Source organism: Phaethon aethereus (assembly GCF_964289735.1).
Source record: "Phaethon aethereus genome assembly, chromosome: 1".
In the NCBI taxonomy this organism is placed as follows: Eukaryota; Metazoa; Chordata; class Aves; order Phaethontiformes; family Phaethontidae; genus Phaethon; species Phaethon aethereus.
This window is the reverse complement of record NC_138575.1, coordinates 189,311,752-189,339,310: the sequence shown is the minus strand read 5'-3', so window position 1 is coordinate 189,339,310 and position 27,559 is coordinate 189,311,752. Positions and strand designations below refer to the sequence as shown.

General features: G+C 41.3%; 1 protein-coding gene across 1 annotated transcript in view; it reads right to left on the bottom strand.

Annotated features, from left to right (window-relative positions):
• The window catches only part of GTF2F2 (general transcription factor IIF subunit 2), a gene marked incomplete at both ends in the record, with an annotated part of 102,114 nt that extends 76,083 nt beyond the window's left edge, over positions 1 to 26,031 (bottom strand). The window contains 4 exons of the mRNA XM_082011229.1: positions 16,978 to 17,122; positions 18,553 to 18,571; positions 19,066 to 19,139; positions 25,966 to 26,031. Of these exons, the coding sequence (XP_081867355.1) occupies positions 16,978 to 17,122; positions 18,553 to 18,571; positions 19,066 to 19,139; positions 25,966 to 26,031 (304 nt within the window). The remainder of the gene's footprint in view (positions 1 to 16,977; positions 17,123 to 18,552; positions 18,572 to 19,065; positions 19,140 to 25,965) is intronic.
• Positions 26,032 to 27,559: the final 1,528 nt, after the last annotated feature.

Below are 27,559 nucleotides of genomic sequence, written 5' to 3'. Positions count from 1 at the left end.
AATTAAGAATTACTGTGTTATTACTCCTGATGATAATTGTTCAGTTAGAGCTTCATGTTTGAAATATAATTAAATAATTTTAAGTATAGTTAACTGCTTTAAAGTGGATGAACTCAAATGTGCATTCAGCAGCTTTATACAATTCTGTGTCATAACCTAAGAACTCTGTGCCTTTAACAAAAAATTGCTGATTTTACCACATGCAGTTCAGTGTTTATCAAAGTGCTTACACTGAATTTCAAATATTCCAACACATGTATAATCAACACCTTATTTTTTTTTATTGCAAGATCAAAAAATGAATCAAGTGCGATCTACAGACAATTCAAGTGTTGTATATTTGTGTCTGCAGTGAAATATGTACATTCACAACTAGCAAAATATTAATATTAGTTTCACACTATATTGTCTGTAGCAGCTCAGATAATTTATTCCTTTTACCCAAAGTCAAATCAGAAATGGTCCCAATGGTGCCTCTTCCTTCACTAGAAGACATTTTGTATTACTCATTGGCAGGTTTAGGTAAATAGATGACCACCTTGTCCAAAAGCATGTTAAGTACGGAAGGCTACTATTTGCTATAAACTTACGTCAAAGACTTTAAGAGATGAAATTTGTATACAACAGGAGTTCAACTGGTTTGAAGCAGGTTCAGGAATTTCAACTAGTAGGATGCACATAACAGTCCTTGATGTACACGTTCTTGAAGAAAAACGCGCATCTGTAGTTTGTGTACAGAGCTAATACATCCACCCACGCCACCCACCCATGAAAGAAATACTATGTTTTCAAAACTACATTCTCAAAACTTAGGCAACATCATAATAAATTGCTGCCCATGCAATTTTCATTTAAAATACTTCCTCAAGGACCGTACATAAGTACATTTGCTCTTACATGATAATGCATTTCTTCACCATATCGTTCTCAACGGACTACACAGGCTCAGGGCAACAGTTCTGGGTATTTTTATTTTGGAGTGGGGGACAGGTCACACTTTAACTGGCAGAAATGATTGGGTTTCACATTTTCTGTCACCACTGATGGCACTTACAGGTAGGTACAAGAGAAGCCATAAGCAAACAGGAGCTACATACACATATTTGGGTTTAAATTACTTGCTCAGCACCATATAGGAATAAGCAGAGTCAATTCTCATTTCTATTTTCCTTTAGCTGAGTAATTTGCCACTCTCACATTTAACAAGAAACAGCCTTCAGGCACTAAACAGCATTGGTTGAATCCCTGAGCACTGTTTATCACATGCACGAATCAAACAGAATTCCTGTATGGAAAAAGTGATCTAAAATTATCAAATTGCAAATGCAAAAGGAGCTCAAATTTAGTTTAGGTAAACTTGTTTCAGGTATGCCTTAATTCCTGATTATTTTGACTGTAACCATAGCATCATTCAAGGTACTATGAACACTAAAAGTTCACACGGGCTCAAAACCCAACAGGGATACTTCATAGAAGGAAAATCCACAAGAGCCTGTTAAATAAGACACCATCACCCCTGGCTTTCGATCTCTGTGAGCTGCGAATCATTAAAGGCTGGAAGAAGTATTTTGGGGAGGTATCACTATGCTTCTGTGCTGTTTTTCTTAAGGCACCTGCTATTGACCACCACTGGTGACAGGATACCAGCTACATTATCTTTGGTCTGGCCCAGTATCACATTGTCTCTCCAAATGGTATCAAGCAGAGTGGCAACACTGGTAACATCTTCTCTTTTGGTAAGTGGCTTATAACCAGCCCAACAATACATGTTATTAAAAATGACATACATAATCCTAACGATTTATGACATAAATTCTGAAGGTTGACGGTACCCTCCCAATGTAAAAATGTGGCGGAACTTTTTAAGGATGTAAATCAAAGGATTTCTGAGTGCTATTTATCCCATTCACCTCCTTTATTTACTTCCTTTATTTACTTTCTAATGACAAATAAACCTTACATATTTTTATTACAGTAATACCTAAAAGCAGTCATTAGGGTCTTGTTATGTTAAAATGCTACATAAATACATAAAAGACATCATCTTTGCCTCAGAAGCATGTACTGTAGGCCAAGATAACATAGATTAACGGCAAAATGGAGCATTCAATAACCTGAATTACTTCAGAGGTAGTTTGGAAAAGGTCATCTGAATTCCACAATGATTTTGAGAAAAAAAGTAAATAAGCAAATAAGCGTAACTGATGGCTGAGAGTCCTTTAAACACCCCAGTGTAACCAACTACCATCACTCAGAAACTGAATCTCCAACCAGCTTGATTCCAACAAATGGATTTAGCCCTTCATCTTGTCAGCATATTTAAACAGCCCGCAGCATATAGTAACTCATTCTTCTGACCAAAGCAAAAACACAAACTGAACACATGGCCATCTTACACAATATTCCCAGGACAAGGAGAAGACAGTAAGAATGAAAAGCAGGCAATTCAAGTATTCAAATGCAAACCCAAACCAAAACAATGAAAAACCCAAGCACCAAGCAAAACCAAGGGTACATGCCTACAAATAAAGAACATCAGAGTAATATCAAAATTCCAACTCATTTTAGCAGTTAAACTCTCAAGATCTGTTTTACATGCAACATCCCACAGCAGTGAGCCTCAGTTTTCAAGTGGTATAAAATACTAATCTCTAGAAAGCAGCCCTTCATAACCTTAAAGCCACACCACAATTAAAATATAATCAGAGTGAACCGGTTCTAACAAGTAACTGAGAAAAACTGCAACTTATAAAACACACCTTGGATACAGTACAAGTGTACAGACATTTCTAACAACAGTCATAAGTCCTTTGACATGCTTAAGCCACTATAATAAAAAAGCATCTTAATATCAAAAAGAGCTCCCGCCTACAAAAACCAAAACCTAAACCTACACGTAGCCAGACACAAAGTATATACTTTTGACAACATTTGATACTGAAATGCAATTCAAATAAAAGTCAATCATTAGAAAAAACAGACATCTCCATGTTAAAGTGTCTGAAAAATTACACTCAAGGAAACATTTTGAAAACCCACTAGCAGTGGTCTTATGTTTAGGAATTTCTTTTTAAGACAGGCAGGGGTGTGAGACTCTTTCCAGTCCATTACCTCTTGCAGACAACACCAAGCTGGGTGGGAGTGCTGATCTATTTGAGGGCAGGAAGGCTCTGCAGAAGGATCTGAACAGGCTGGATCGATGGGCAGAGGTCAACTTGTATGAGGTTCAACAAGGCCAAGTGCCGGGTCCTGCACTTGGGTCACAACAATCCCATGCAATGCTACAGGCTTGGGGAGAAGTGGCTGGAGAGCTGCCCAGCGGAAAAGGACGTGTGGGGTGTTGGCTGACAGCTGGCTGAACATGAGCCAGCGGTGTGCCCAGGTGGCCAAGGCGGCCAAGAGCATCCTGGCCTGTATCAGAAATAGTGTGGCCAGCAGGAGCAGGGAAGTGATCATGCCCCTGTACTTGGCACTGGTGAGGCCGCACCTCAAATCCTGTGTTCAGTTTTGGGCCACTCACTACAAGAAGGACACTGAGTTGCTGGAGCGTGTCCAGAGAAGGGTAACGAAGCTGGTGAGGTGTCTGGAGCACAAGTCTTACAAGGAGCGGCTGAGGGAACGTGGGTTGTTTGGCCTGGACAAGAGGAGGTTGAGGGGAGACCTTATCGCTCTCTACAACTGCCTGAAAGGGGTTGTGGTGAGGTGGGTGTTGGTCTCTTCTCCCAAGTAAACAGCGATAGGAAGAGAGGAAATGGCCTCAAGTTGTGCCAGGGGAGGTTTAGATTGGATATTAGAAAAAATGCTTCACAGAAAGAGTTGTGAAACATTGGAACAGGCTGCCCAGGGAAGTGGTGGAGTCACCATCCCCCAAGGTGTTTAAAAGACGTGTAGCTGTGGTGCTTAGGGACATGGTTTAGTGGTGGACTTGGCAGTGCTAGGTTAATGATGATCTTAAAGGTTTTTTCCAACCTAAATGATTCTACGGTTCTGCCATTACCCATGACAAGTGCCAGCCCAGTCCCAGCGCTATTTGATCTGTGTGCATCACAGGTAATCCTTCTACTAACAAGGCTGAGACTTGTCTATATATTTTGTATTATCCGTGTTCAGTTTCCCAGGTTCACAGGCTCTTGCTAACGTTGTCACTTCGTTGTGCTAGTAGGTTAATGGTATTTTTGAAACATCTCTTTAATAAAAGCAGAAAAGGGGATTTTTATTAAATACTACTTGACACTGTAAGGTTCTCATGCTGTCGTGTACCTATCTGGGAATTTGAGTTATGTAAACCCAAAGGATTTAACAGAAGAGAAGGGAGCAGGCCAGGAACACACAGCCTCAAGAGAGCTCTGCTCAAGCTGCTGGGGAATTGCACTTGCACACACCTATATTAGAATAAGACTTTCTGGAACTGTCTCCTTCAGTGGCTGTAAAGGAAGCCTGCACAGACTAGCTCAGACCTGAAATAAAATCTTTAGATTCCTAAGGCTACGTGACATCCTATCTGATATAAGCATGTTGCCCGTTTCACAAAAAAATACTAATTGAAGGGCAATGCTTTTTATTTACTACTCTGAACCGTGTAAAATAACATTTTTACTACAGCAACTGAAGTTTTAGAAGCACCCTCAGAATTTTTAATTGTACTTAAGATATAGCTTGGACTGACTAATATGTAACTGGCAGGTAGTAAGCATTTTTGACTCTTTTCAAAGAATCTGTAAATCTTTCACAAGAAAGATTTTTTCATTAGAAAAACTGAACGAAGTACAATACTAGAACACTATTTTTCTGACTGCTTAGTCTATGCAATCAAAATCAAATAACAAAACATTTGGAAATTTGCTACAAACTTTCCAATCAAGAGGAAAGAATTCAAACTAAAAAATACAGACAATGAACCTAAAAAAAAAAGCTGAGAAATTAAAAGAAAAGTAATCTGAAATAACATTCCATTTCTAAAGCTCTTCCTCATAATTTTATACCCCTTCATTTAAATAAAAATATTAATAATTTAAGCTTTTGGTCGCAGCAGACAACCAGTTTATGAAGTAATTTTTCAATTTTATGATATTTTACCCTAGAAATATTACACAAGAAGACCTTTTTTTTTAATCTACCAATTTCTTGAGAAGTAAAACTGAAAATCTGCAGTCATAACTAATTTCTTAAGTGTTTCAAGGAAAATGTCCACACTCACCAGTGCTGCTGCTTTCAGATTTTTCTTCTGGTTGGCTTTCTGGAAAAAAAGCAGATGAACAAAAAAGGAAACGTAATGTTTTTGTGTTGATTATTTGAAATTACATCTAAAAAGTGGGTTGCAAAGCAAAGAATGATAAATTATGTAAAATCACAATCACTGGGTTTGATTAATGTTTATAAATCTTACTTTCTGAAGAATAATTTGTCATGGGGAGCAACAAAAAATATCTCCTTTTGTGCCTAGACTCACCACTTCGATAAGAGAACTCCATTACACCTCTGACTGAGCTCTGCAGGAATGAAGTTACACATTTATACAAAATCAGTAGTAGGAGTATACTTAAGCAATTAATAGTATCCATTTACCTCACCGGTCACTTTAGACAAATGAATATTATTTTTGTATATTAAAAAACCCCACAAAGTTCTGCAAAAGAATGCTCTTAATTGGCAATAGGTAAATATTTGAACTTGATCAACCTCTTCTCTACCCATTCTGCAGATCACGTAAGGATTTATTTCTTCAATCTTTTCCCTTTCTGATCATTGCCCCTCAAATGGTACTATAATCCAACTTGTTATGTACAAAAAATACACATAATCAGAAACGTCTCCTGTTTCACAGAGCAGAGAATCAAAGTATGTATGAAGGAAAAACCTAGACACAAGTGTTGCAAAGTATACTTTGCCAAAAAATTATCACTCAGTGAATGGTAGAGTCAGATTCAGAAACAACTTTCTGCATGAAACTCCAATCCCACATTTCAAGAAATGGCAGCTGGAGGATGTATTTTGGTAAACTGAGTTCTAACACTTACCAAGTCCTATGAAATGAAATCCCTACATAAATTTGTCAACCAGAAATTTGACTGCTCCGCCTATATTTCTCCTTTTTACGCATCTTCTAAGGTAGAGAATAAAAAGAACATTTTCACTTATCTGAAATACAGTTAAAAATGGTAAAATATACTTGTCCTCAGCTTTCAACTCAGACATGTCACAGCTATCATTACAGACTATTTACTTACAGGCGAGACTGAATTACCGCTCTAACTTGGAAAGTAATTTTTGAGTTCAGTTAGTTTGATAATTTCTGCCATTTACAGGCTGGGTATTAACAGAACAGAAAACACAAAATATTTTACAAAATCTTTTTGTTGATACTGATTCTTGCTGGCTTTCATGGCTGATGGCCCTGTTTTCTCATTGAGATGACTGACAGCCTGAGAACAAATGCAAATGGAAAAAGCAGTATCTCACAGATCCTTTTTTCTTTACTGGTGGCCGTCCTTAGTCTTACCAGATGAAGGCATGTGCTTTCTCAATGAGAAAACATCATTATATGGCCTCTTCCGACCCATGAGCATTCACAAAGCAAGTTAAGTTCCTTGCAAACATTCAGATATATATGCAGGATAGCCTGTTTGCAGAAAAACATTTATTTTCTCATTGACATTTTTTTTTGTGGATATTTAGCACATTTACAGCATAATGTTATTACCCAAACAACACCCTAACTCAGTTGTAACTTAATTAAGGAAACATTCAGTACATGCCCAAGAAGCAAAGAGAATGTAATGAAAAACATGCAAACATACTAAGATATCAACCCCTGCCTGGACTAAGATGTAAAAGGAGCTGGATTTAATGCTGTTTCTTTTGAACTCTGTTTCAATGAAAGACTAGCTACCTAGCCAAAACTACTGTGTAAGACATCACACTTAAAAATTGTTAATAGGGTCTCTGATTCAAATAACAATAGATGTGTATTATGTTGTGATATAGGGGGAATGTGTATGTTTGCTTGTATGTATCAAAATCTGTCCTCAACAGCAGAGACAAAAAAACAGACAAAATTCAAGCCTTGCAAAAAAGTGGGGTTTTTTTCTCATCATTAGACAATTTGTTTTTGTTGTGATTAGGTCACAAGTCCCTGCTTAAATATATTCTCAGCACTAACATCATGAAGAAGGTAAAGGAAGTAGTCTGTAGATGTCTACTCAACGTACTTTATCAATGCAGACTACAGCTGCTCAGCCTCCTCCACAACATGCAAGATTCACAGGTAAATGCCAACAGGTTGCGGTTGTTTGGTTGGCTGTTTTGGGTTTTTTTTGTTGTTGTTTTCTTGGGTTGGGGGGGCTGGATTTATTACACATGCATCAGTTAGACTCTACAAAACAAATTTAAAGTCACTGAAGTAAGCAGAAAGCCAATTCTATTCCCATCACACTAAGCCCATTCTAACATCCCATATATTTTCTGCATTATATCCTCAATTGTTTAAATTTGTACAGGAATTAATCATCTATAGTTTTAATAACAAAAATTAAAAGAAAATTACGAGTTTACCCCGCCAGCCAGCTGAACCCACTTTACAGTAATTTGTTAATCCTCACAACACTCATATGAAGTAAGTAAATAAAGATAATTTCCATTTCTTTAGAGATGGAGAAGAGAGATGACGTAAGCAGTCGCAGTTGTTTTCTAAATGGACTGTATGTCACAATAATATATGTGAAATCTTAACCCATCAAAACGCTGTCTGTAGTTAAGACTAGCTTGAGTCACATATTCTGCTTTTCTGACCATGGGTTACATCTTCTTTATGAGCCTCACAAATTTGGAAAATTTGGAAATTTGCATAAACGCCAGAGATCTGAAAGGCTGCTGTTGCTTCTATTTCTTTTGATAGTGAGGCTGCTGATAGGTTTTCATCTTCTGCTAACAGCAGTCCATAAAAAACTGAAGTACATTAAGGAACAAAGAAGCATAAAGTAAGACCCCAATGCATTTTGGAGACTGGAATGTGTGGTTAAATGACAGCCTAAACAGAGACAATTGGAAAATACTGTTAAAGTAGATGCATACGTTAAAACTCCTTAGCAGGCAGAGCTAAAATGGCAGAATGATGAGGGCGGGCATTTATTTCCTAAATCAGAGTTTAATGAAAAATTTAAGCAGTCAAACATTCATCTAATAAGACTGAAAGTAGTATCACAAGGCATCAAGATTCAGAGCACTATGTATTTTACTGGAAGTAATTAAATGTAATTATAGGAATAACTGCTTTAATGAAAGAAACAAGTATCTTTCCACTGTATTTATTACTGTTTCTTCCCTTCACATTTCTTCAAATGGCTGGAATATCTGATATTTCAAAATACAAATATACAAAATACAGAATACAAATCTCTGAATATTCATTTTCACTGGAATACAAAACCGCATTGTAAGTTACACAGTAGGCGTGATTCATGTACAAACCCAGAAAAGGTCCTTTGATATATAGGAAGCTGTGTAAAGGAAAAAAAAAAAAAACCAACCCAAAACAAGGGGAAAATATTCAAGGGGTATGGGAATAAAGGAGCTGTCCTAAGGTATATAGGCAGAGTTACGTGTATTATTGAACATGAATACAAAAAAATTCTATTTCATGAATTGAGATTCTGAAAGAAGAGAAGACCTAGAAAACTGGAGAAGAATGCAATGCTCAGAGCTAGCAATCTTCTGTGAAGCATGAAACAGTGAAACAATCCATGCATGAACGCTGCTCAGAAACAAAGGTCTGGCAGTCATTCTGTCAATGGAATTCTGTAAACACTTTTTACTTTCAGTAAGATGGAAACAAGTATGAAGGAATTTAAAGTCACTAAAATAGGCATTAAGGCAATCCCACTTATGAAGGGGGAGTTGTGAAGATAAATTAAAAATTTCAATAAAATGAGTCATCTCACCCAACTTTACAGAAATATCTTATACTTTATTTGTGCCTACAGTGTAAAATCTTCCTCTCCACTCACCAGTCCTTTACAGATAGGGATACAATTGCCTGCCATGGTCTGTGTTTTCCCAAGTCACATTAGTAGCACATTTTTCCAGGAACTAGCTCAGTAAGAAACTTTTACCATTATCTATGACATAGCTGCATTTTTTATTTATATTTAGAGCCAACAATCCTAAACTACCTGCTGGCAGAAAAATAAAGCAAAAGGCAGTTAAAGCAGTAAGGGAATTAATTTATAATCACAATCAGAAAAGTTTGCTGTTAAACGTTTAACAAAAGCATGTTCCCATTCCTCCAACCAAGAAAGACACTGTCAAATTATAGCACTTCCTTATGCCAGGGTGTCTGCCAGTAGGAAGCTCAGAACAAAACAGTTTTAACCAAACATACCCTGTATCAGGCACATGACTTGCTCCTAGATAGTTCTTAGCTGTACGGTCATAAGAAAAATTCATTTTGTTCATTACAACATGTTGGAAATATATGTAAAATGCTTTCCTTTCCTCCCGCCCAAAAAATTACAGCTATGATAGCTGATGACAAAGATAAGATAAAATGACTGGAAGCACAAATAGCATTGTTGCATAGCAACTGTTGATGTACATATGGTGATGTTTATGGAACAGAATGTAGTTCATATTTAATGCTGAAATAATACTGAAATCAGCCTAGACAGCAAGATCTAGACAACAAGAGACAACAGTACTTTGGATCCCTCTGGAGTCATCAGAGAAGCCACACTTCCTGCCAGCTTTGCTACAGTGATGTTCAGGAACAACACCGCAGGTCTTTAGTCGTTTGCTCAGCAATGAAGAGGACGCGATGTCGCACATGTACAAACAGTCTTGCAAAGAAAGTAGGGTGGTATTTTGTAACTAGTACTTTCAGGAGTGCATTGTACTACTCTATATTATTCATTAGAGCTCTTTCAAAATACAGAAACAGGAAAAGAAAAGAAAGAGGAGAAACCCCAGAGTTAGTCCAAACAGAAAGTGCACCACATGTGAAAGCCAGCATAGACCAGATTTTTAATAGTATCTGGGATGGGATCCTCTTTATCCAGCTGTACATTAGCTCAGACCTAGTACACACAATGCAGAAGACCAAGATGATACTGCAATTCATTAGACTTCTGACTTAAGAAATGGCACCTCAGAAGAGCCTACTGCTGTCCATTAACTAATAAGGGACCGTCAGAGATGCAGAGGTTTACAATCTAAGAACCAAAGGATTTCTTCCAACTACAACAGGTATTAGAAGCACATTTAGTTAAGACAAAACAAAACAAAAAAACCCGCAGAGACTCCATTCAGAAGTCTAAAAATTAGATCATGCAGAAAATATTACTTGTCAGGTTTGATCTCTTTTCCTTGCTCTGACCAGGCGAGTCAACATGTCATGCTGAATTGTCCAGAATATGTAAATTCTCTGCAGCATCTTCCCTGATTACAAAATATTTCAGAGACAGCTTTGTCATCCCTCACTCATTTTCTGACTCAAAAGAGAAGGCCACTACAACAGGATTAGAGGACAGCACACAGAAAAGATCACAGGGCTTTTAAAATGCTCCAGAAAAATGGTGGGGGAAAAAAAAAACCCAAACCCTCCCCCCCCCCCTTTATGTAAAAAAACCAACTGTTTTAGGCAATTTTCTCAACTTTAGAGAAGTTCAGTCATACAATCATAGAATAGTTTGGGTTGGAAGGGACCTTTAAAGGTCATCTAGTCCAGCCCCCCTGCAGTAAGCAGGGACATCTTCAACTAGATCAGGTCGCTTAGAGCCCTGTTCAACCTGACCTTCAATGTTTCCAGGGATAGCACATCTACCACCTCTCTCGGCATCCTTTGCCAGGGTTCCACCACCCTCATTGTCAAAAATTTCTTTGTTCCATCTAGTGTAAATCTGACCTCTTTCAGTTTAAACCTGTTACCACTTGTTCTATTGCAACAAGCCCTGCTAAAAGGTCTGTCCCCATCTTTCTCATAAGCCCCCTTGAAGTACTGGAAGGCTGCAATAAGGTCTCCACGGAGCCTTCTCTTCTCCAGGCTGAACAACCCCAACTCTCTCAGCCTGTCCTCACAGGAGAGGCGTTCCATCTGTCAGATCGTCTTCATGGCCCTCCTCTGGACCCACTCCAACAGGTCCAGGTCTTTCCTGTGCTGAGGGCTCCAGAGCTGGATGCAGGACCCCAGCTGGGGTCTCACCAGAGCAGAGTAGAGGGGCAGAATCACCTCCCTTGAGCTGCTGGCCACGCTGCTTTGGATGCAGCCCAGGATACGGTTGGCCTTCTGGGCTGCAAGCGCCCATTGCCGGCTCATGTCCAGCTTTTCATCCACCAGTACCACCAAGTCCTTCTTGGCAGGGCTGCTCTTGATCCCTTCATCCTCCAGCCTGTATTGACACTGGGGGTTTCCCCGACCCAGGTGCAGGACCCTGCACTTGGCCTTGTTGAGCCTCATAAGGTTCACACGGGTCCATGCCTTGAGCCTGTACAGGTCCCTCTGGATGGCATCCCACCCCTCAGGTGTGTCAACCACACCTCTCAGTTTGGTGTCATCTGCAAACTTGCTGAGGGTGCACTCAATCCCACCGTCTATGTCACTGATGAAGATATTAAAGAGTACTGATCCCAATATGGACCCCTGAGGGACACCACTCATCACCGATCTCCATCTTGGCATTGAGACATTGACCATGACCCTCTGGATGCAGCCATCCAACCAATTCCTCATACATCCAATAGTCCACCCATCAAATCCATAACTCTCCCATTTAGAGAGAAGGATGTTGTGGGGGACCGTGTCAAAGGCCTTACAGAAATCCAGATAGACAATACCAGTAGCTCTTTCCCTGTCCATTGATGTGGTCACTCCATCACAGAAAGCCACAAGTTCAGCCAGGCAGGACTTACCCTTGATGAAGACATGCTGGCTGTCTTGAATCACCTCCCTGCCCTCCATGTGCCTTAGCACAGCTTCTAGGGGGATCTGCTCCATGACCTGCCCAGGCACAGAGGTGAGGCTGACAAGTCGGTAGTTCCCAGGGTCCTCCTTGTTACCCTTTTTAAAAATGGGTGCCATGTCTCCCTTTTTCCAGTCTCCAGGGACTTCCCCTGACTGCCAGGACTTTTCAAATATCATGGAGAGTGACTTGGTAACTGCATCAGCCAATTCCCTCAGGACTCTGGGATGCATCTCATCGGGCCCCATAGACTTGTGCATGTTCAGGTTCCTCGGGTGGTCTCAAACCTGATCTTCTCTTACAGTGGGAGGGACTTTGCTCCTCCAGTCCCTGTCTTGCAGTCCATCCCCTTGAGAGGTGTGGGAAGAGAGATTTCCAGTGAAGACTTAGGCAAAGAAGTTGTGGCATCCCTCAGCCTTCTCCTTGTCTGTTGTTACCATTCCGCCAGTCTTGCTCATCGGTGGGGTACGCTTTCTTTGACCTTCCTTTTCTGGCTGACACACCTGTAGAAGCCCTTCTTATAATTCTTTGCATCCCTTGCCAAGTTCAGCTCCAACCACACCTTGGCCTTCCTGACCCTATCCCTACACAACCGGGCAGCATCCCTGTACTCTTCCCAGGATACCTGTCCCTGCTTCCACTGCCTGTGCATTTCCTTCTTGCCCTTTAGTTTGACCAGCATGTCTCAACTCAGTCATGTCAGCCTCTTGCCTTCCTTTCCTCATTTCTTACACCTGGGCATCGAGAGCTCTTGCACTCTATGGAAAGCATCCTTAAAGATCTGCAAGCTCTGTTCTGCTCCCTTGTCCGTGAGGGCAGTTTCCCAGGGGGTCCTACTGACAAACTCCCTGAAGAGCTGGAAGTTTGCTTTCCTGAAGTTCAGGGTCCTGACTTTACTCTTTGCCTGACCCATATCCCTCAGGACTGTGAACTCCACCACTGCATGATCACTGCAGCCCAGGCTGCCTCCAATCTTGACATCACCAATTAGCTCACGTGCACTGGTGACCAACAAGTCCAGTATTGCATCCCCTCTGGTAGGGCTGTCTATTACCTGGCTTAAGAAGTTATCCTCAATGCATTCCACATGTCTCCTGGATTGCCTACAGCTTGCTGTGCTACTTTTCCAGCAGATGTCAGGGTGGTTGATGTCCCCCAGCAGTATGAAAGCCTGCGAGCGCAATGCCTCCTGTAGCTGGAATAAGAAGGCTTCATCAATAGGCTCCCCTTGATCAGGTAGCCTGTAGCAGACACCAACCACAAGGTTACCTTTGTTGCCTCGGTCTCTGATTCCTCCCCATAAGCTTTCAACCTGCTCATGGCTATCCTTCAGAGACAGCTCTTCACACTCTAACCATTTCTTAATGTAGACGGCAATGCCTCCCCCCTTCCTTCCTCACCTGTGCCTTCTGAACAGTGTGCAGCCACTGACAGCCACACTCCAGTCGTGGGATTCAACCCACCAAGTTTCAGTGATAGCAACCAGGTCACAACTTTCTAACAGTACTGTGGCTTCCAACTCCTCTTGTTTGTCACCCATGCTGCATGTATCGGTGTAGAGGCACTTCAGCTGGGCCTCTAAGGTCATGTCACCTTCTTAGAGGAAGACCCCTTAGTTTCTTTGAGGTCTTTCACTGCTTCTTCCCTGTTGGCTCCCATTACCTTTGGAGCCCCTGGCTTATCTCTCTAAGACTTCAAGTGTGCTGTAGTGCAGCCAGCATGTCTCAGAGCAATAGGCTGAGGGCCCTCACTAGCACCCCGTCCCTCTAACCTTGGTGTGTTGTCCCGCAGCTTGTCACAGGCAAGCCTGGTATCATCCCCCTTCCCCTTCAAGTCTAGTTTAAAGCCCTGTCAATACACTCTGTTAGCTTGCAAGCAAAGATCCTCCTCCCCCTTTGAGAAAGGTAAATCCCATCTGATGCCAGCAGGCCTTGTGCCATGTAGACCGTCCCATTATCAAAAACCACAAAATTGTAGTGGTGACACCAGCCACAGAGCCATGTATTAATGGACTGGACCTGTCTGTGTCTTCCAGTGTTGCTGCCCACAACTGGAAGGAGAGAGGAAAAAATAACCTGTGCTCCAGATTCCCTTACCAACCATCCCAAGGCCCTGAAGTTTCTTTTGATCACCCTTGGACTACATGTTGTGGCTTCATCACCACCCACATGGAAAAGCAGTAGTGGTTAATAGTCCAAGGGTCGCACCAGGCTAGGAAGTTTCCTAGTGATGTCCTTAACCTGGGCCCCAGGGAGGCAGCAGTCTTCCCCAAGAGAAGGGTCTGTTGGGCATATTGGATCCTCTTGCCCTCAGAAGGGCGTTGCCTACAATTATAACTCACCTCTTCTTCCTCATGGTGGTGGTTGTGATACTGAGGGGGGATTTCTGACCTCAAGAAACATATCAACTGAGAGCAATAGTGCATGAAGCACTTTTTTATCCATACTTCATTCACATAATTCCTCAAATTCACCCTTCCAGATGCAACATTAGAAATGCCATCTGCAGTTCTGTACCAGCTCAATCTTTGGCCCGTGGTTCAAATCAGCATATAAGAAAACCAAGCAAGATCACCAATACTCCGAAGAAAAACACGCTAATTCTCATCTGAAGACAAATACTGGTCCATGAACATAAGAATGAATTAATTTACATTTCCTATGACTGTCTCAGTGCAGACTGACTGACGTGCAAAGACATGTAAGCTTTTATTGAGTCTTTTTCCATGGCTGATATAGTGGGTTTTTTCCATGTGGACTTTCTGGCATTAAATAAGGTAGCAGCCTTTCTTTCAGCTGGGATATCCACATAGTTTTGTTCCATTCTTCAGACACCTGTTTTCACACTAGCCATAACTCATTAAGAAATTTGTTGAAATTGGCCATGGAGCTCAAAACGTATTTGGGATATACATTTAAACACAAGAGTGTGGCTGCAGAAACATGGTGTCTGTAAGAAATCTGGCTGGAATTTGGAATATGTGTGTCACAGTCATCTTTACAGTCAAAAAAAGTCATGAGAGAAAAGCACATTAAGGATTATTTTTGATTGTACTGCCAACACCAGCTTTAACACAAAAGCAACACATTTTAGCCATTTAGCATTTAAGCAAGTTCCATGAAAACTCACTGACTGTATGTTATGCTTGCTAATCTCAAGCAAAAACAATTTTGACAGGATCTCTGCTTATTCAGTGCTTCACTCCAAACATTTTTCATTTCACTAACTACCTTTTGCTCCTGATTAATATAATAACTGCTACTCAATAGATGCATGGTCCTTGAATAACATTTTGTAGTTGCTAAGAAATGCCAGATTTTTAATTGATTAAATAAAAATAGGACAGCTAAGTACTTAAAGGTTTGAAGACACTGGTATTAGAGGTGGGAAAACAGAAATAAATGAGCATCTTCTAGCTATCACATTCTAATGACCTTCATTATAACTGATGACAAATACTCCACATACAAGATAAGCATCTGCACTCACTACAGCTGAAGTTACCATGAGAGGTTTTTCAAGCAATATTTTGTATAAAAGGTGTCTTGGGAAGCAAAATCCCATGGGATTTGCAGCAAACATACAAAAGTCATGAATGTATACTCTAAACACATCTTCACACCCGAAATCTCTCTCTTTTGTCAAGCATTCTGAGGTTGGGACACAGAGAAATGAAAAAGAATGAGGTAATACTAAAATGCATGCACCATTCCTGAAAACTTGAACTTGCTATCTCTTTCCACATTCGTAATCTATGGATTATAAATCCCAGCGTTTTTAAAGTGTTGCAAGTCACACACATGAAAACACAATTATTTTTTTAAGAGGAAAAAAACAGTAACATGATTACATTAGTTTTGGAGAAAGGACGACAAATGAAAAGTACCCGAGTTGTAGTGTAAGAGCTCGTATTTCTAAACGCAACTGAGACAGCCAAGCTACTTGTACCTTAGTATCTCAATGTTCAGCCATTAAATCTTTAAAATAGATTTTTAAAAGGAGGTGATCAAACTAAGTATTCTAACTCTGTCCTGTGACTTATGATTCTCCCTACCTCACTTATTTGATAAAGCATCACACTGCCATCACAGAAATTACTTGCCAACCTGTGAACATAAGAACGTCAGATGCTGGTCACACTGTAGTTTTCTGCCCCACAGAGGCAACGGTATAAAAAAATATTACTATTATTTGTCCCCTGGGGACACCAAAACCTAAGTGCTGAAACTGAGATACCTTCTGCAGACAATGAGATAAGCTCTACAGACATCTTACATTCTCTCTCTAACATCCAAAACATGACTACGTAATCTCAGTAGAAAACCTTAGAGCCCACAGGAGTTACATGCAAGGCAGTCTGCTGAACTTACTGTACAGTGTAACACTACCTTAAGGCTAACATCCAACTTCAGACATATGATCTTGAATACCCTAATCGCTCATACAGCTACTGCACTGAACTTAAGGCAGGACAAACAGCTGAAATCCAGCAAGGGAAATTATAACCTTACTGCTGCACTGTTCAGTGTTGTGACCTTATTAAGCTTTAATACACTTAAACCACCGTTATACTTCAAGAAAATGTGGTGAACAGATGTGTTTATTGCTAAAATTGATCTGTTCAACTGGATAAAGGAAGAATCATCATTCTTCTAAAACTACATTCACAGCAGAGACCAATTCAAAGAGAAAAAAAAATTATCCCAAAAGCACATGGGAACACAAAAACATTTTTTCCAGTGAAAACTCTCATGGGGAATACACAATGTATGCACTCCACACTCTCTCTGTTATCTTCAGTAGTCCCACAGCTGAAATGCACATGATAACGAATGTGGAGAACTTAAATTAGTTGCTTAAACATATAAGAAATGAGGCTGACACAAAAAAAGAACAACAGTGATACATATGCAGATAACAACAAAACAGAGCCAAAACCTGAATTCTGAGTCTACTGGCCTTTACAGCATTCAGTTTATTTAAATAACGTACACTGGAATTGTAACAAATAACTTTAATTCTAACTTACCTACTGAACTTTCTGTGAACACTGTTAAGGTCTGTCCTCCCACACTTTGCAAAAGAAATGGATGTTCCCTTGGTGCACTGACTGAAGCAGGTTTTCCTCCAATATCATTAATGCTTGCAAGCTCTTCGTTCAAAGTAAATGACACCTAACAGTCACAATTACCACAGTGTTACTAAACAGACTCAATTACACAGCTTTACAAGTTATGGGGAAACAAAAAGAGAGACAAAATAAGTAGTATAGCACATTTCCATTTCAAAAACATAAAAAGTGGGATAAGAGTCTTGATATAGTGATCTCTTGTTGAAATAGAGAATTCAAAGCTTTCATGTACTTAATAAAATTTAATCACTTTTTAAAAAGTTGTAAATTACTTCCTCCCAAAGTCAGAGTACAATTTGATTTTACTTATTAAAATGTAAGGCATAATAGGTTTTCAGACATTGTTCAGTATGAGTGCTTAAAATGTTTCACACAACTAGCTGAGTTCCAGAGAAAGTGCTAATGTACCACGACAAGTGTTACTAGCCTGGGAACTCCTGAATTGCGTGCAGCTCAGGAGAGGTTCAAATACAGCTCCTTTGCTATGTTTACATCGTATACCCAATACAGGACCTGAGGAGGTACTGGGGGGACTGGGTAACCAGAATCCCTAGCCACAGACTCAGCAAGACACCTGAAGAGGGACATTTCAGACTGGCACTGACTGCTTTTCCTGTATGTTCTGCTTAGCCTCATTCTGCCATGCAGCAATCAGGTCCCCGGGAAGCCACCCATTCTCATGGCATTCCTCACCGCTTGGCTCTGCATGGACTGCAAAATGTGCTTTGTAGCTCTCACAAATATCAAGATTATGGTATGGGGCTCACAAAATTAGGGAGGTTAGCTCATATTCCAGCCTAGAAGAGTTCAATCAAACATCCAAATCTCCAGTAGAAGGGTCTCCACTTATTGTAAAGGGAGTTTGGCCAGGTTATCAAATGGCAAATGCAGCTTGCTTCCCTGACATTTTTTTTGTTCAGAGTTTCTTCCAATTCAGTGACAGACCTATGTGGCAGTTGAAGTAATTCTAACTACATTACCTTATCTCCTGTAAAAGATACAGGAAGTTACTATCATTCACTGAGGCTGCTAATAAAAGCAATTATCTTTGCATGCAGAAAAACCTGCAAGTTGCTTTATACTTACTAGGATCAAATCCCAAATGTAAGACAGAATACTTCCTGAAACTGCAACCCTCCATCTCCAACTTCTTTTGCTTTATCATCCTCCTCCTCGGTTCTCAAACCACCTTTTGCACTAACACATCCCAAAATGTTTAGAGAGAAGGTTGCTACTATGATTGCTGCTTATAGATGGGTAAGCAAACTTAGGGAACGAAGAGACTTGATCGAAGTCCCACGGTAAACCTACAGGCAGAGCTACAAACAGAATTCTCCCCTCCTGATTCTGTGGTACAATGCTTCATTACAGGTGTAACAAAAAATTACAACATTAGAAACCAGCATGTTCCAAACAATGTTTAGAATTCAAAATATAACACATTCAAAGCCTTTGTATTTAGCATTTACTTACTTCTGTTCTTCCTTGATTTCTGCAAAAGAAAATATTTAATGTTTTAGTTTCCATAATCTAATTTCACAAGTTTAGCTTCCCTGATAAAAAAAAAAAATTCAAATTCTAGTTTTGTTACCCATCTTCACTCCTGAGCTGCTCAAATTTTTGTTATGCTGATGCCCAAGAATAAATGGGGAAAGTCAGCAGGTGAGAACAGAAGCAGCAAAATAGCACATAAGTAAGTTAAAGAACATTCTCCAGCTAGATGTGCATATTTCTTGGGTTTAAGAAATCAAATGTCATGTTATGGGATACAGCCACCCCCCAGTATAATTTCATGTAATTTACGTACTGATAATCACTATACAAGCAAATACATTTCAGGTTTCAGAGAAATACGCACAGTGTTTGCAAGAAACAGGATTATGTACTATAAGAGGTGCAATATAATCTATTTTACTGCAAGTAACTTCTATGTACAATGTCAACAGTCCAAGTACTGCAGCCAATAAAGGTATAGTAAAGGCTTACTTGGCGATCCTTAGTTTTCCCACTTCACCTCTTCCTGAAGCTTTATTCCACTGTTGTGATAAGTATTTGGGGACCTAAAAAAAAAAAAACAAACAGATTTCAAGAAAAGCAGATTTCAAAATTCTGTACAAATTGTGTATAAACTTTAAACGCGTTTACCCTGACTTCAGAATACAGTACAATCTAAATACAGCAGACAATATATTCTATTAGGGAGAGCAAAGAGCACAATGTAGCACAAAAATAAGGTCAGTGTAGAGTCCCAAATGAGGGAAAAATCTTATAACACCTTGAATCTCAATTACTGTTATCCAATCATGAAAGGCAAAAAAGATCAGCATCATATTCTTAAACTAAGGAGTCACAATAATTTTCTCAAATAATACTACGCTTTTAAGTATCCATTAGAAATTCTCATCTCTCTACAAAGAGCAACCAAAAAACACCCAACAAAAAAAACCCAATAATGAGAAGTTAGGCAATAACAACACAGAGACCTAAAGGTGCTGCAAAGGGAAGGCTTAGAGTTTGGGAACCTCAGACACATTCAGCAGTAAACCACAGCCCTACTCCCACTAGATGTCCACTTCTCCAACAGCAGAACTACCCTACTTGGATCTACCTCCCATCACTCACTCCCACCCCTCCACTCTACAAAGAAAGGTCTTTGTGCAGATGGTCAGCATATGGAAAGAGCAAACTGATCTGGCTGGGAAGTGTTTGGGACTTCTACATTTCAGCTGTGCTGATTATATATTTAGTGGGTGGAACAACCAAAGCAGCTCACCAACCCATTTACTCTAATGGCTGCACAAAGCAGAGGTCAGTGCAGGGACAGGAACAAGCAGCCTTGCTTAACCTGACATATCCAAGGAATAAAAGCTGCTCCAGTGACACTGACTCACCTACACACACTCCTTCAGTTACAAAGGGTTTGGTATCTGCAGCCTCGGGTGGCCTGGGCTCATGATGGACTACGTAACCAACCAACAAGCTGGAAGCTGGCTTTCCAAGCGGATCCATTTTTCCTCTTTTCCTATCAATGTAGTATTACCCGAAACCACAGCCTGCCTCTCCACTCTCTAGACAAAAAAGTACCAGCTAACTACTGCCAGGTAAACTAGACCTCAACAGCTGGAACTTCCATGGCTAGACTCAACACCTTGCTGCTGCAGCTGTGCCACACACCCACACTCTTCAGACTCCCAACTGCATCCCAGACATGACAATGCATGCACGCCTATGCGCAGTAGCAGCACTTCATTTTTCTCTGCCAGGAGAAGGTGTCCAGTCCTTGGCAGAGTTACCCTGGTTCTCCTTAAAGATCAGACAATCTTAAAGATGACAAACAATATTTATTCTGTGAAATCAAAAGGTTAAATCTTTGTTTCGGTAACACAGTAATCTCAGTTTAGCTGATGAACACCTATCAATCTGAGCACTTGTATGAGGGCACAGCACCCCAGGACTACCAAAAGGTGGCCTGTCCTGCTGGCTGTCACCACCCTGCCCCAGAGAGAAGCTCCCAGCTCAGCCCATGTGTCTGTCTGTCCAGCCCTGCTGAGGCACTTCAGGCTTCTCAGTTTAGCCCCAGAGGAATGAGGAACTTCTCTACCTTCTCTGCTCCACCACATGGTATCAGTTCTAGCCATGTCTAGCTTTCCTTGCAAAAAACCAGCTCAATCGGTTATAAGCACAGTGTAATGTGTTGCAGAACACATAGATTTGTAGATCAGGTTTTTTTCCCTGACATTCAGCAATTATGACTGTCTTTTCTATGACGGCTTTTTATACAGACTGAACATGACACATACAACAAATGTGAAATTGGAGCAATTTCCTCCCTACACACAAGCTATTAGACGTCGAAATACTGTGGCACATCAAGAGGTGGAATACAGACCTAAGGCAATAAGGACAATCTCATTTCTGACTATTTAAAACTAACTGTAAGATGTTCAAGTGATATGGAAATTACAGATTTTTTTCAAAAGGAAATAGCTGAAAGCAGTCTAGTAGAAGCTACTACTTCCTATAAACGCTTTTCTTTCTAATAAGGATACAGCAGTCACTGGGAGAACATCATCCTAAAGACCAACAGTAGTGTCTGTGTCTAGCAAAACAATGACTTGTTACAGGAAAACTCATTTACTGTTCCAATGCCACGTACTAAAGAAGTATTCTGATACAGGAATTTTATATCTTTTTCCTTCATATGCTTATGACACATCAGGATAAATCTACATTCTTTAATTTTGCAGCAATGTTCTTTACTGGTACAGCAAAGTTTATTCTGGCTCGCACAGTCCATAGCTACTGAACACATCTGTGCCCACGTAGAAAAATGGTGTGAGACACAGCCAGTAAGAAAAAGAAACATACTAAGCTCTGCCTGTGGTATTTTCTGTTTCCAGAGGCACTTTGTAGTCTGATTTTTGTCTTGCACAGAATAAAACTAAGCCAAGTTTCACTGTACAGCTTGAGGTGGTGAAAAGCCTGTTTCAGGAATTTGATGACAAAGAGCAACCTGATAACTTCCGAAAGCTCAAATGAATTTAACACTAACCTTGCGCTACCTGTTCTTCAAAAAAAAACCCCAACAAAATAAAACAAAAAAAAAACCAGAAAACACCTTGGTGCTGGTGCTTAGAACTTTACTTTAGTGTCACAGCACCCCATGAAGTACTGTGGAATAGCTAGAAAATCCAGATGTCCTCCAACTGCTCAGCCAAACTAAATGTCAGTCCAGGTTTCCATAAAGTCCTAGCACTGGGTCAAAAATGCCACAAATGCACAACAGAAAGCCATGAATCGGCATAATCTATTGATATATCTTTTTTTCCCCCACAGTTTTCAACAGTGGATTTCATGCCAGATCAGATATCATTTTCTTCCTAAAGCCAAGATAAATGCTATGACATGTGCCCCAGCTGACTCAATATAAGTGTTATTATGTGCAAGCACCTAATCTGTATCTAATTTATATTGCCAGGTAATAAGGTAGACACACATTCAGTATGAGTGGACAAGGAGTGAAGGACACTCATGCTGTTAAAATCACTGACTTGCTATATAATATAATCAGACAGGGAATTTATTCAGATTAAGAGGTTGCAGATCAATCATACTTTGTTCAGCTACATGGGAAACAGGCTCAAAGAGTGCAATTAATCATCCCTCTGCTGGCATCTCTGTAGTCAAGGGCTATGCAGAGAAAGAAAAAGGCTTATGAAGGACCACGATCAAAGGATTACTTCTAGCTAGACACAGATACTTCAGTTAAAACCAGATGGTACTCTCAAAACTATGTGCTAAACTCTGTAGCTCCATGCTAATGGTGTAAACAACAACAGGAAAGATTAAATAAAGTTTTACACACTGTAGACATCTTAATTTGCCACTTGCTTTTAACTTCAGCATAATAGAAATTTAACTTACAGAGAACAGTCAGTTTTCAAACTTTTAACACTCCTTTGAAAGAACGTACAGAAAACAAGAGCAACCTGCTTTTACAGAGCAGAAAGAATTTTCAAAGATCCCACAGCAGGATTTTGAAAAACACCCACCCACAGAAAGACTGACTTGTGGACAGAGTACCTGCCATACTGAAAGGCTACTGAACATTTTCAAGACAAGTGGCCTTTATTATGTGATTTGTAGGTAAGAACACTCTTCTCTCCAAAAAACATACAATTTAATCACGAGAAGAAATCTGACATACTAAGTAGCATCACTTCAAGACCTCTTCAGACTGCTGTTTTCTTTTTGCTACTCACACCACACAAACACCCTACAGGTAGTGTATGACACCAGGGCCCTTGTTCCATGCATCTTTCAGCTTATTCACCACTTCCTATCTGCCTTTAGAACAAAAACACACAAGCAGCTCCCATCTGTAATAAACGACTTCCAATTTCCTGTATGAAATTAAATTAGCTCTTTCTCTGTATAGCAATCCGTATGCAATACATACATCAGAAAGTGAGTAAGGCTGGTGTCAGGTTCTATGTCTTTGTTTCCTTTGAACATATAAAAAAGAAATTATATAAAGATATTATCTTTCTAAATCTAGATCAATGCAGCAGATTAAATAAAAAAACTCCAAACTGTCACACAGGGAGCAAGAAATTAACAATTCTAATAGCTAACACTACATGGGCTTTGCTTCAGCACAAGTACATAACCAATAGTTCTTATAATATTCCCCTATCTTAGCCTTCATTGAGAACACAGAAAAAATTATTCTAGTTGCCTTCTGGTTTGTACTAAAGCAACTCACTCGACTTCTGGTACCTCCTCTTACTGCTCAAGCTTCTAAAGTATTCAACACTACATTTTTTTATTGCCTGTTAAGTAGTCTCTCTGGAATACTTCCTGTGCTAGCATAATACATGCTAAAAAGAAATTAAATAAACCAGGTTTTTTATTCCAGCAGAACAGATTGCCCTCTCCCTCAAAGGAAGGATAAATTCATCCTCGTTATCCTAGCTAGTGAAGATAAAAAGTACAGGTGCTACACACTGTCATGCCTGTGAGTGTGTTGAAGGTCCTAGTAACAAGCACAGTTGTTTCCCAGTTTAGGTCCGAAGGAATTCAAAGGATAAAATCCTGCACATCCCTTGCTATGGTCTACCAATGCTAGCAACTTTGTAATTTCTTTTATTATACAAGACAACAGCCAAAGAAGGATTACATTAACACTGGAATGTACTGTAATTACATTGGAAGAGCAATATTTAAGTGTTCCTTTCAGTCTAGTTTTCTCATTGAACCAGGCAGCACCCTGTGCTCACAGAGTGCTCTCAACTGTAAGCACAGATGTGCCTGAAAATTCCTGGCTTGCTTCAAGAACTACCAAACTGTATCAGACTAAAGGACAAGCAAGTTCAGTGTCCTGTCTCCAAGTGCCACCAACAGCAGTATTTACAGAGCAGGAGAACATAAGAAGAAAAGGTATTTCCCCAGCATGCTATTCTAATTACTGTGATCTTTGACTAAGCAGCCTTGAAGCATGGAAGCATATTAATTTTTAATATTTCAATCTGATTTTCTTGCCTGAATTTGTCTAATGGCTTTTTGAGCTTCTGTGAAGTTTTGACATTCACAACTTCCCGTTGCAACAAGTTCCAGAATTTAACTACATATTGTGCAAAACTGTACCCTCTGTGTTTGCTCTGAGCCCCACCAGGTAAATTAATTTGACATACGCTTAATTCTTGTGTTCGAACCGGCTCTTCCCTACTCATTTCTTCCCTATCCACCTGTGACACTACTCATTACTTTACAGACCATTAGAAGATTTCCAACTCAATCATGTTGCAACCTGAAAGGTAACAATGTACGCAGGAGTTTCCTCCACAGCCACCATTCCTTGTTCTCCACATCATCCCTGGTGCTCTCCTCTGTGCCGTTTTTAGGTCTACTGTATACTTTCCACAATGGAGGATGAGACCAGAACTGCACACAGTACTCAGGACACAGGCAATATGATGGCGTAATGATATTTTCTCTTTTGCTCTCTGTATCTTTTGTAATCATGCCCAATGTTGAATCTGCCCTTTTGACATGACATTCTCACAGTTATCCACATCTACTGTGAAACTAAACCTCCTTTCTAATGGCAACAACCAGCAGAGACAAAATCACTAAGTATTAGCATAGTTTTACTCTATGCACATCAGATTAGATTTTTCAACTCTGAATTTCACCTGCCATTTTATCATCCTGTCATTCAGTATCATAATATACTTCTGCCGCTTTCTACTGCCAGCTTTCATTTTTACTGTCCCAGATAAGCTATTACAATTAAAGCACTACGCAGTGTTCATTACGGTTTCATGAAACCAGATGTTCCAGTGTCAGTACGAAACAGGAAGCCCAATGCAGCAACCTTCCCACCACCAGAAATTATGCACAGCAAAGCAAGTCTGAAATTCCCCACCGTTTTCAAGGGCCACAATAAGATGTTTTGGTAGTTGAAGTATGATGGTATCACGCCACACTCCCTCATCACCCAGGGCCAGTATCTGGGGACTACCCTGTCCCCATAGTTTCTTTCAAGTTGATGGTCTGCGCCTGTTTCCTCCCTCCCCAAAGGAGGAAGAGGAAGCAGCTACTGTTTCTTCCCAGACAGAACAAATACAAAAACAGGGCCACATCCACAGGGAACTAGACTCCCCCACTGGCTGTGCATCTCCTCTTTCCTGAACCAATGCTTGTTGTTGCCAGCAGAAGCAGCCAAGACATCTTGACGGAAAGATCCTCCATGGAACAGAGCTGAGGCAGAGGCAGACTGGTTCGCAGCACTAGACGGGCGCTTGGGTTTCATTTGATCATCTTTCTACCTTTCATAGCACCTTGGTTATAGCTGTACTTCTCTAGCAGTAGGGCGAGCTATAGAGACAAGGCACGGAAGTTCATTTTCCTTATTGTTGTTCTAACCAGGAAGTGAACCTGGAAGCACTCAAACTTTCTCAGGCGCTCAGAGTTTTGGGAAAATGTAAGTTACGCTACCATCCTCGTTACCCCTAATAAGGCACGAGCCAAGGACAGCTCCCAGGCAACCCAATTTTCCCTGTTTTGCGTAATTTACGCCAGCAGCTTCCCGAGCCGACGCCACGCGTCGCTGCTCGCCCAGGCCCCGCGCGAAGGGGGAGGGGCGCAGCCGCTGCCCGGGGGCATCGGGCAAGCCTGAGGCGGGCAACCCCGGCCACACGCCGCAGGCCGGCTGCCCCCGCGCCCCAGGCACGGCCCCGCTCCCCGCCGCCGCCCGGCCTCTTCCGCGGGACCCGCCCGCGGCCGCCGCCACTCCGGGAACGGCGGGGCGGGGACGCGGGGGGAGGCCCGGCCGCCACAGGCAGCGCCGGGTCGGCGTCCGGGGGAGCGCCGGCGGCTTCTCACCTTCACCAGCCACATGCCCGTGTTCTGCTTGGCCCCAGTGAGGTCCAGCTCGCCCTTCTCGCTCATGGCGGGACAGGTGACAAGGCTGAGGCGGAGGACGGAGCGAGTGGAAGACACACGCGGGCGGCGCTTCCTGCTCCTGCGGCCGCTGTACCCGCCCGGACCCGCATGGCAGTGCACCGCCGGCAGACGGCGGCCCGCGGCGGACAAACCTCCTCCTGCCGCGGAGAGCGGCGGAGGAGGAGCGAGACGGCTGGCCCTCGCTGCGGCAGGAATAAGGGTTCGAGTCCCCGCCCCGGCACGGCTGTAGGCAGGCGAACCCTGAACATGGCGGCAACGAAAAATTATTCTCTCCCTGTGTGGGAAGGGTTATGCCGGCACGCTGGAGAACGGTAGCAGCATGCAAAGTGATCTAGAGAAACTGGAGGAGCAGTCTGGAGAGAGAAGGAGACGCCACCATGACTCTGCTTTCCGGTGTGGGTGGGAAATGGCAGTCTGGGTAGCAGCTCTGGGGAAAGAGGTGGAAGCATGACAGTGTGCCCAAATGTCACGAAAGTGAAGAAAAAGAGCAGGTAAATCGTTTACCATGGATAAAAAGTGAAGAACGGAGCTTAGCTTTCCGCAACAGGGACTCACTTCAAGGAAGGGCGATGAAGCACGGGAACAGGCTGCCCAGAGGAGGGATGGCGTCTCGGGCACTGTGAAAATGTCTTTAGTCAGGAGAGAGCAAGCATTTGTGCAGCACGGCTGTTTCCCCTTTGAGATGGGGTGCTGGGCTTAGGTGACTTCTGTAAGTCCCGATGTTATGATGCTTTCCCTATCGCTGGGGACGTTCGTAATGTCTAGAGTGTTTCCCTTGTTGCAGTTTAAGCTCGTTATTTATTTTCTGTCTGTTGTGGACATGAAAAGCATTTTATTACCTTCCCCTCTGCGGTTTTACTTTATCCTTTCACTGAGATGTATCGCTTTGGTTTGATTCCGCTTATACTAAACCACCTCGGTTTGTTCAGTTTTGCCTCATGGGTCATATTTTCTAGACCTCTGGTCGTGCCTGTTGCTCTCTGAATTCTCCCTGCTACGGGTTTACATCCTCCTTGGAGTCTGGATGCACAACAGTGAAGGTCGTACTCCGTCTGAGACTGCATCAGCGGCAAGCAGAGAATAGTTCTGATACAAGATGCCAGACATTGCTCATCTGGCTTGCAGAAAACGATCTCAGTATTACATCTCAGATATGATAGTCTGTCATTCTAATTATAGGCAAGCTTCTAGGTAATGAGGGCAGTGCTTTTTGCACACCTGAAGCAACAATGGCAGCATTGAACTCTTCTTATTAGGATTAATTACATTTAAAAATTATTTTTGTTTTTACGTTGGAACTGTACGTGTCTGCAGAACTCAGCTGGGAGGGTGGATGAAGCTTATACTGTTAGTCAGCTTCCACTAAAAATTCAGATTTCATTAAGACAACCTTTCGCAGAGACACCAGAGGCATCCCTTCAAATGCTAACAAAAATGGAAGCAAGTGCATCTCAATAAGCAGCAAAACCAGCCACCATTCCTGGGACTGTGCAACCCTCAAATGTTACAAGTC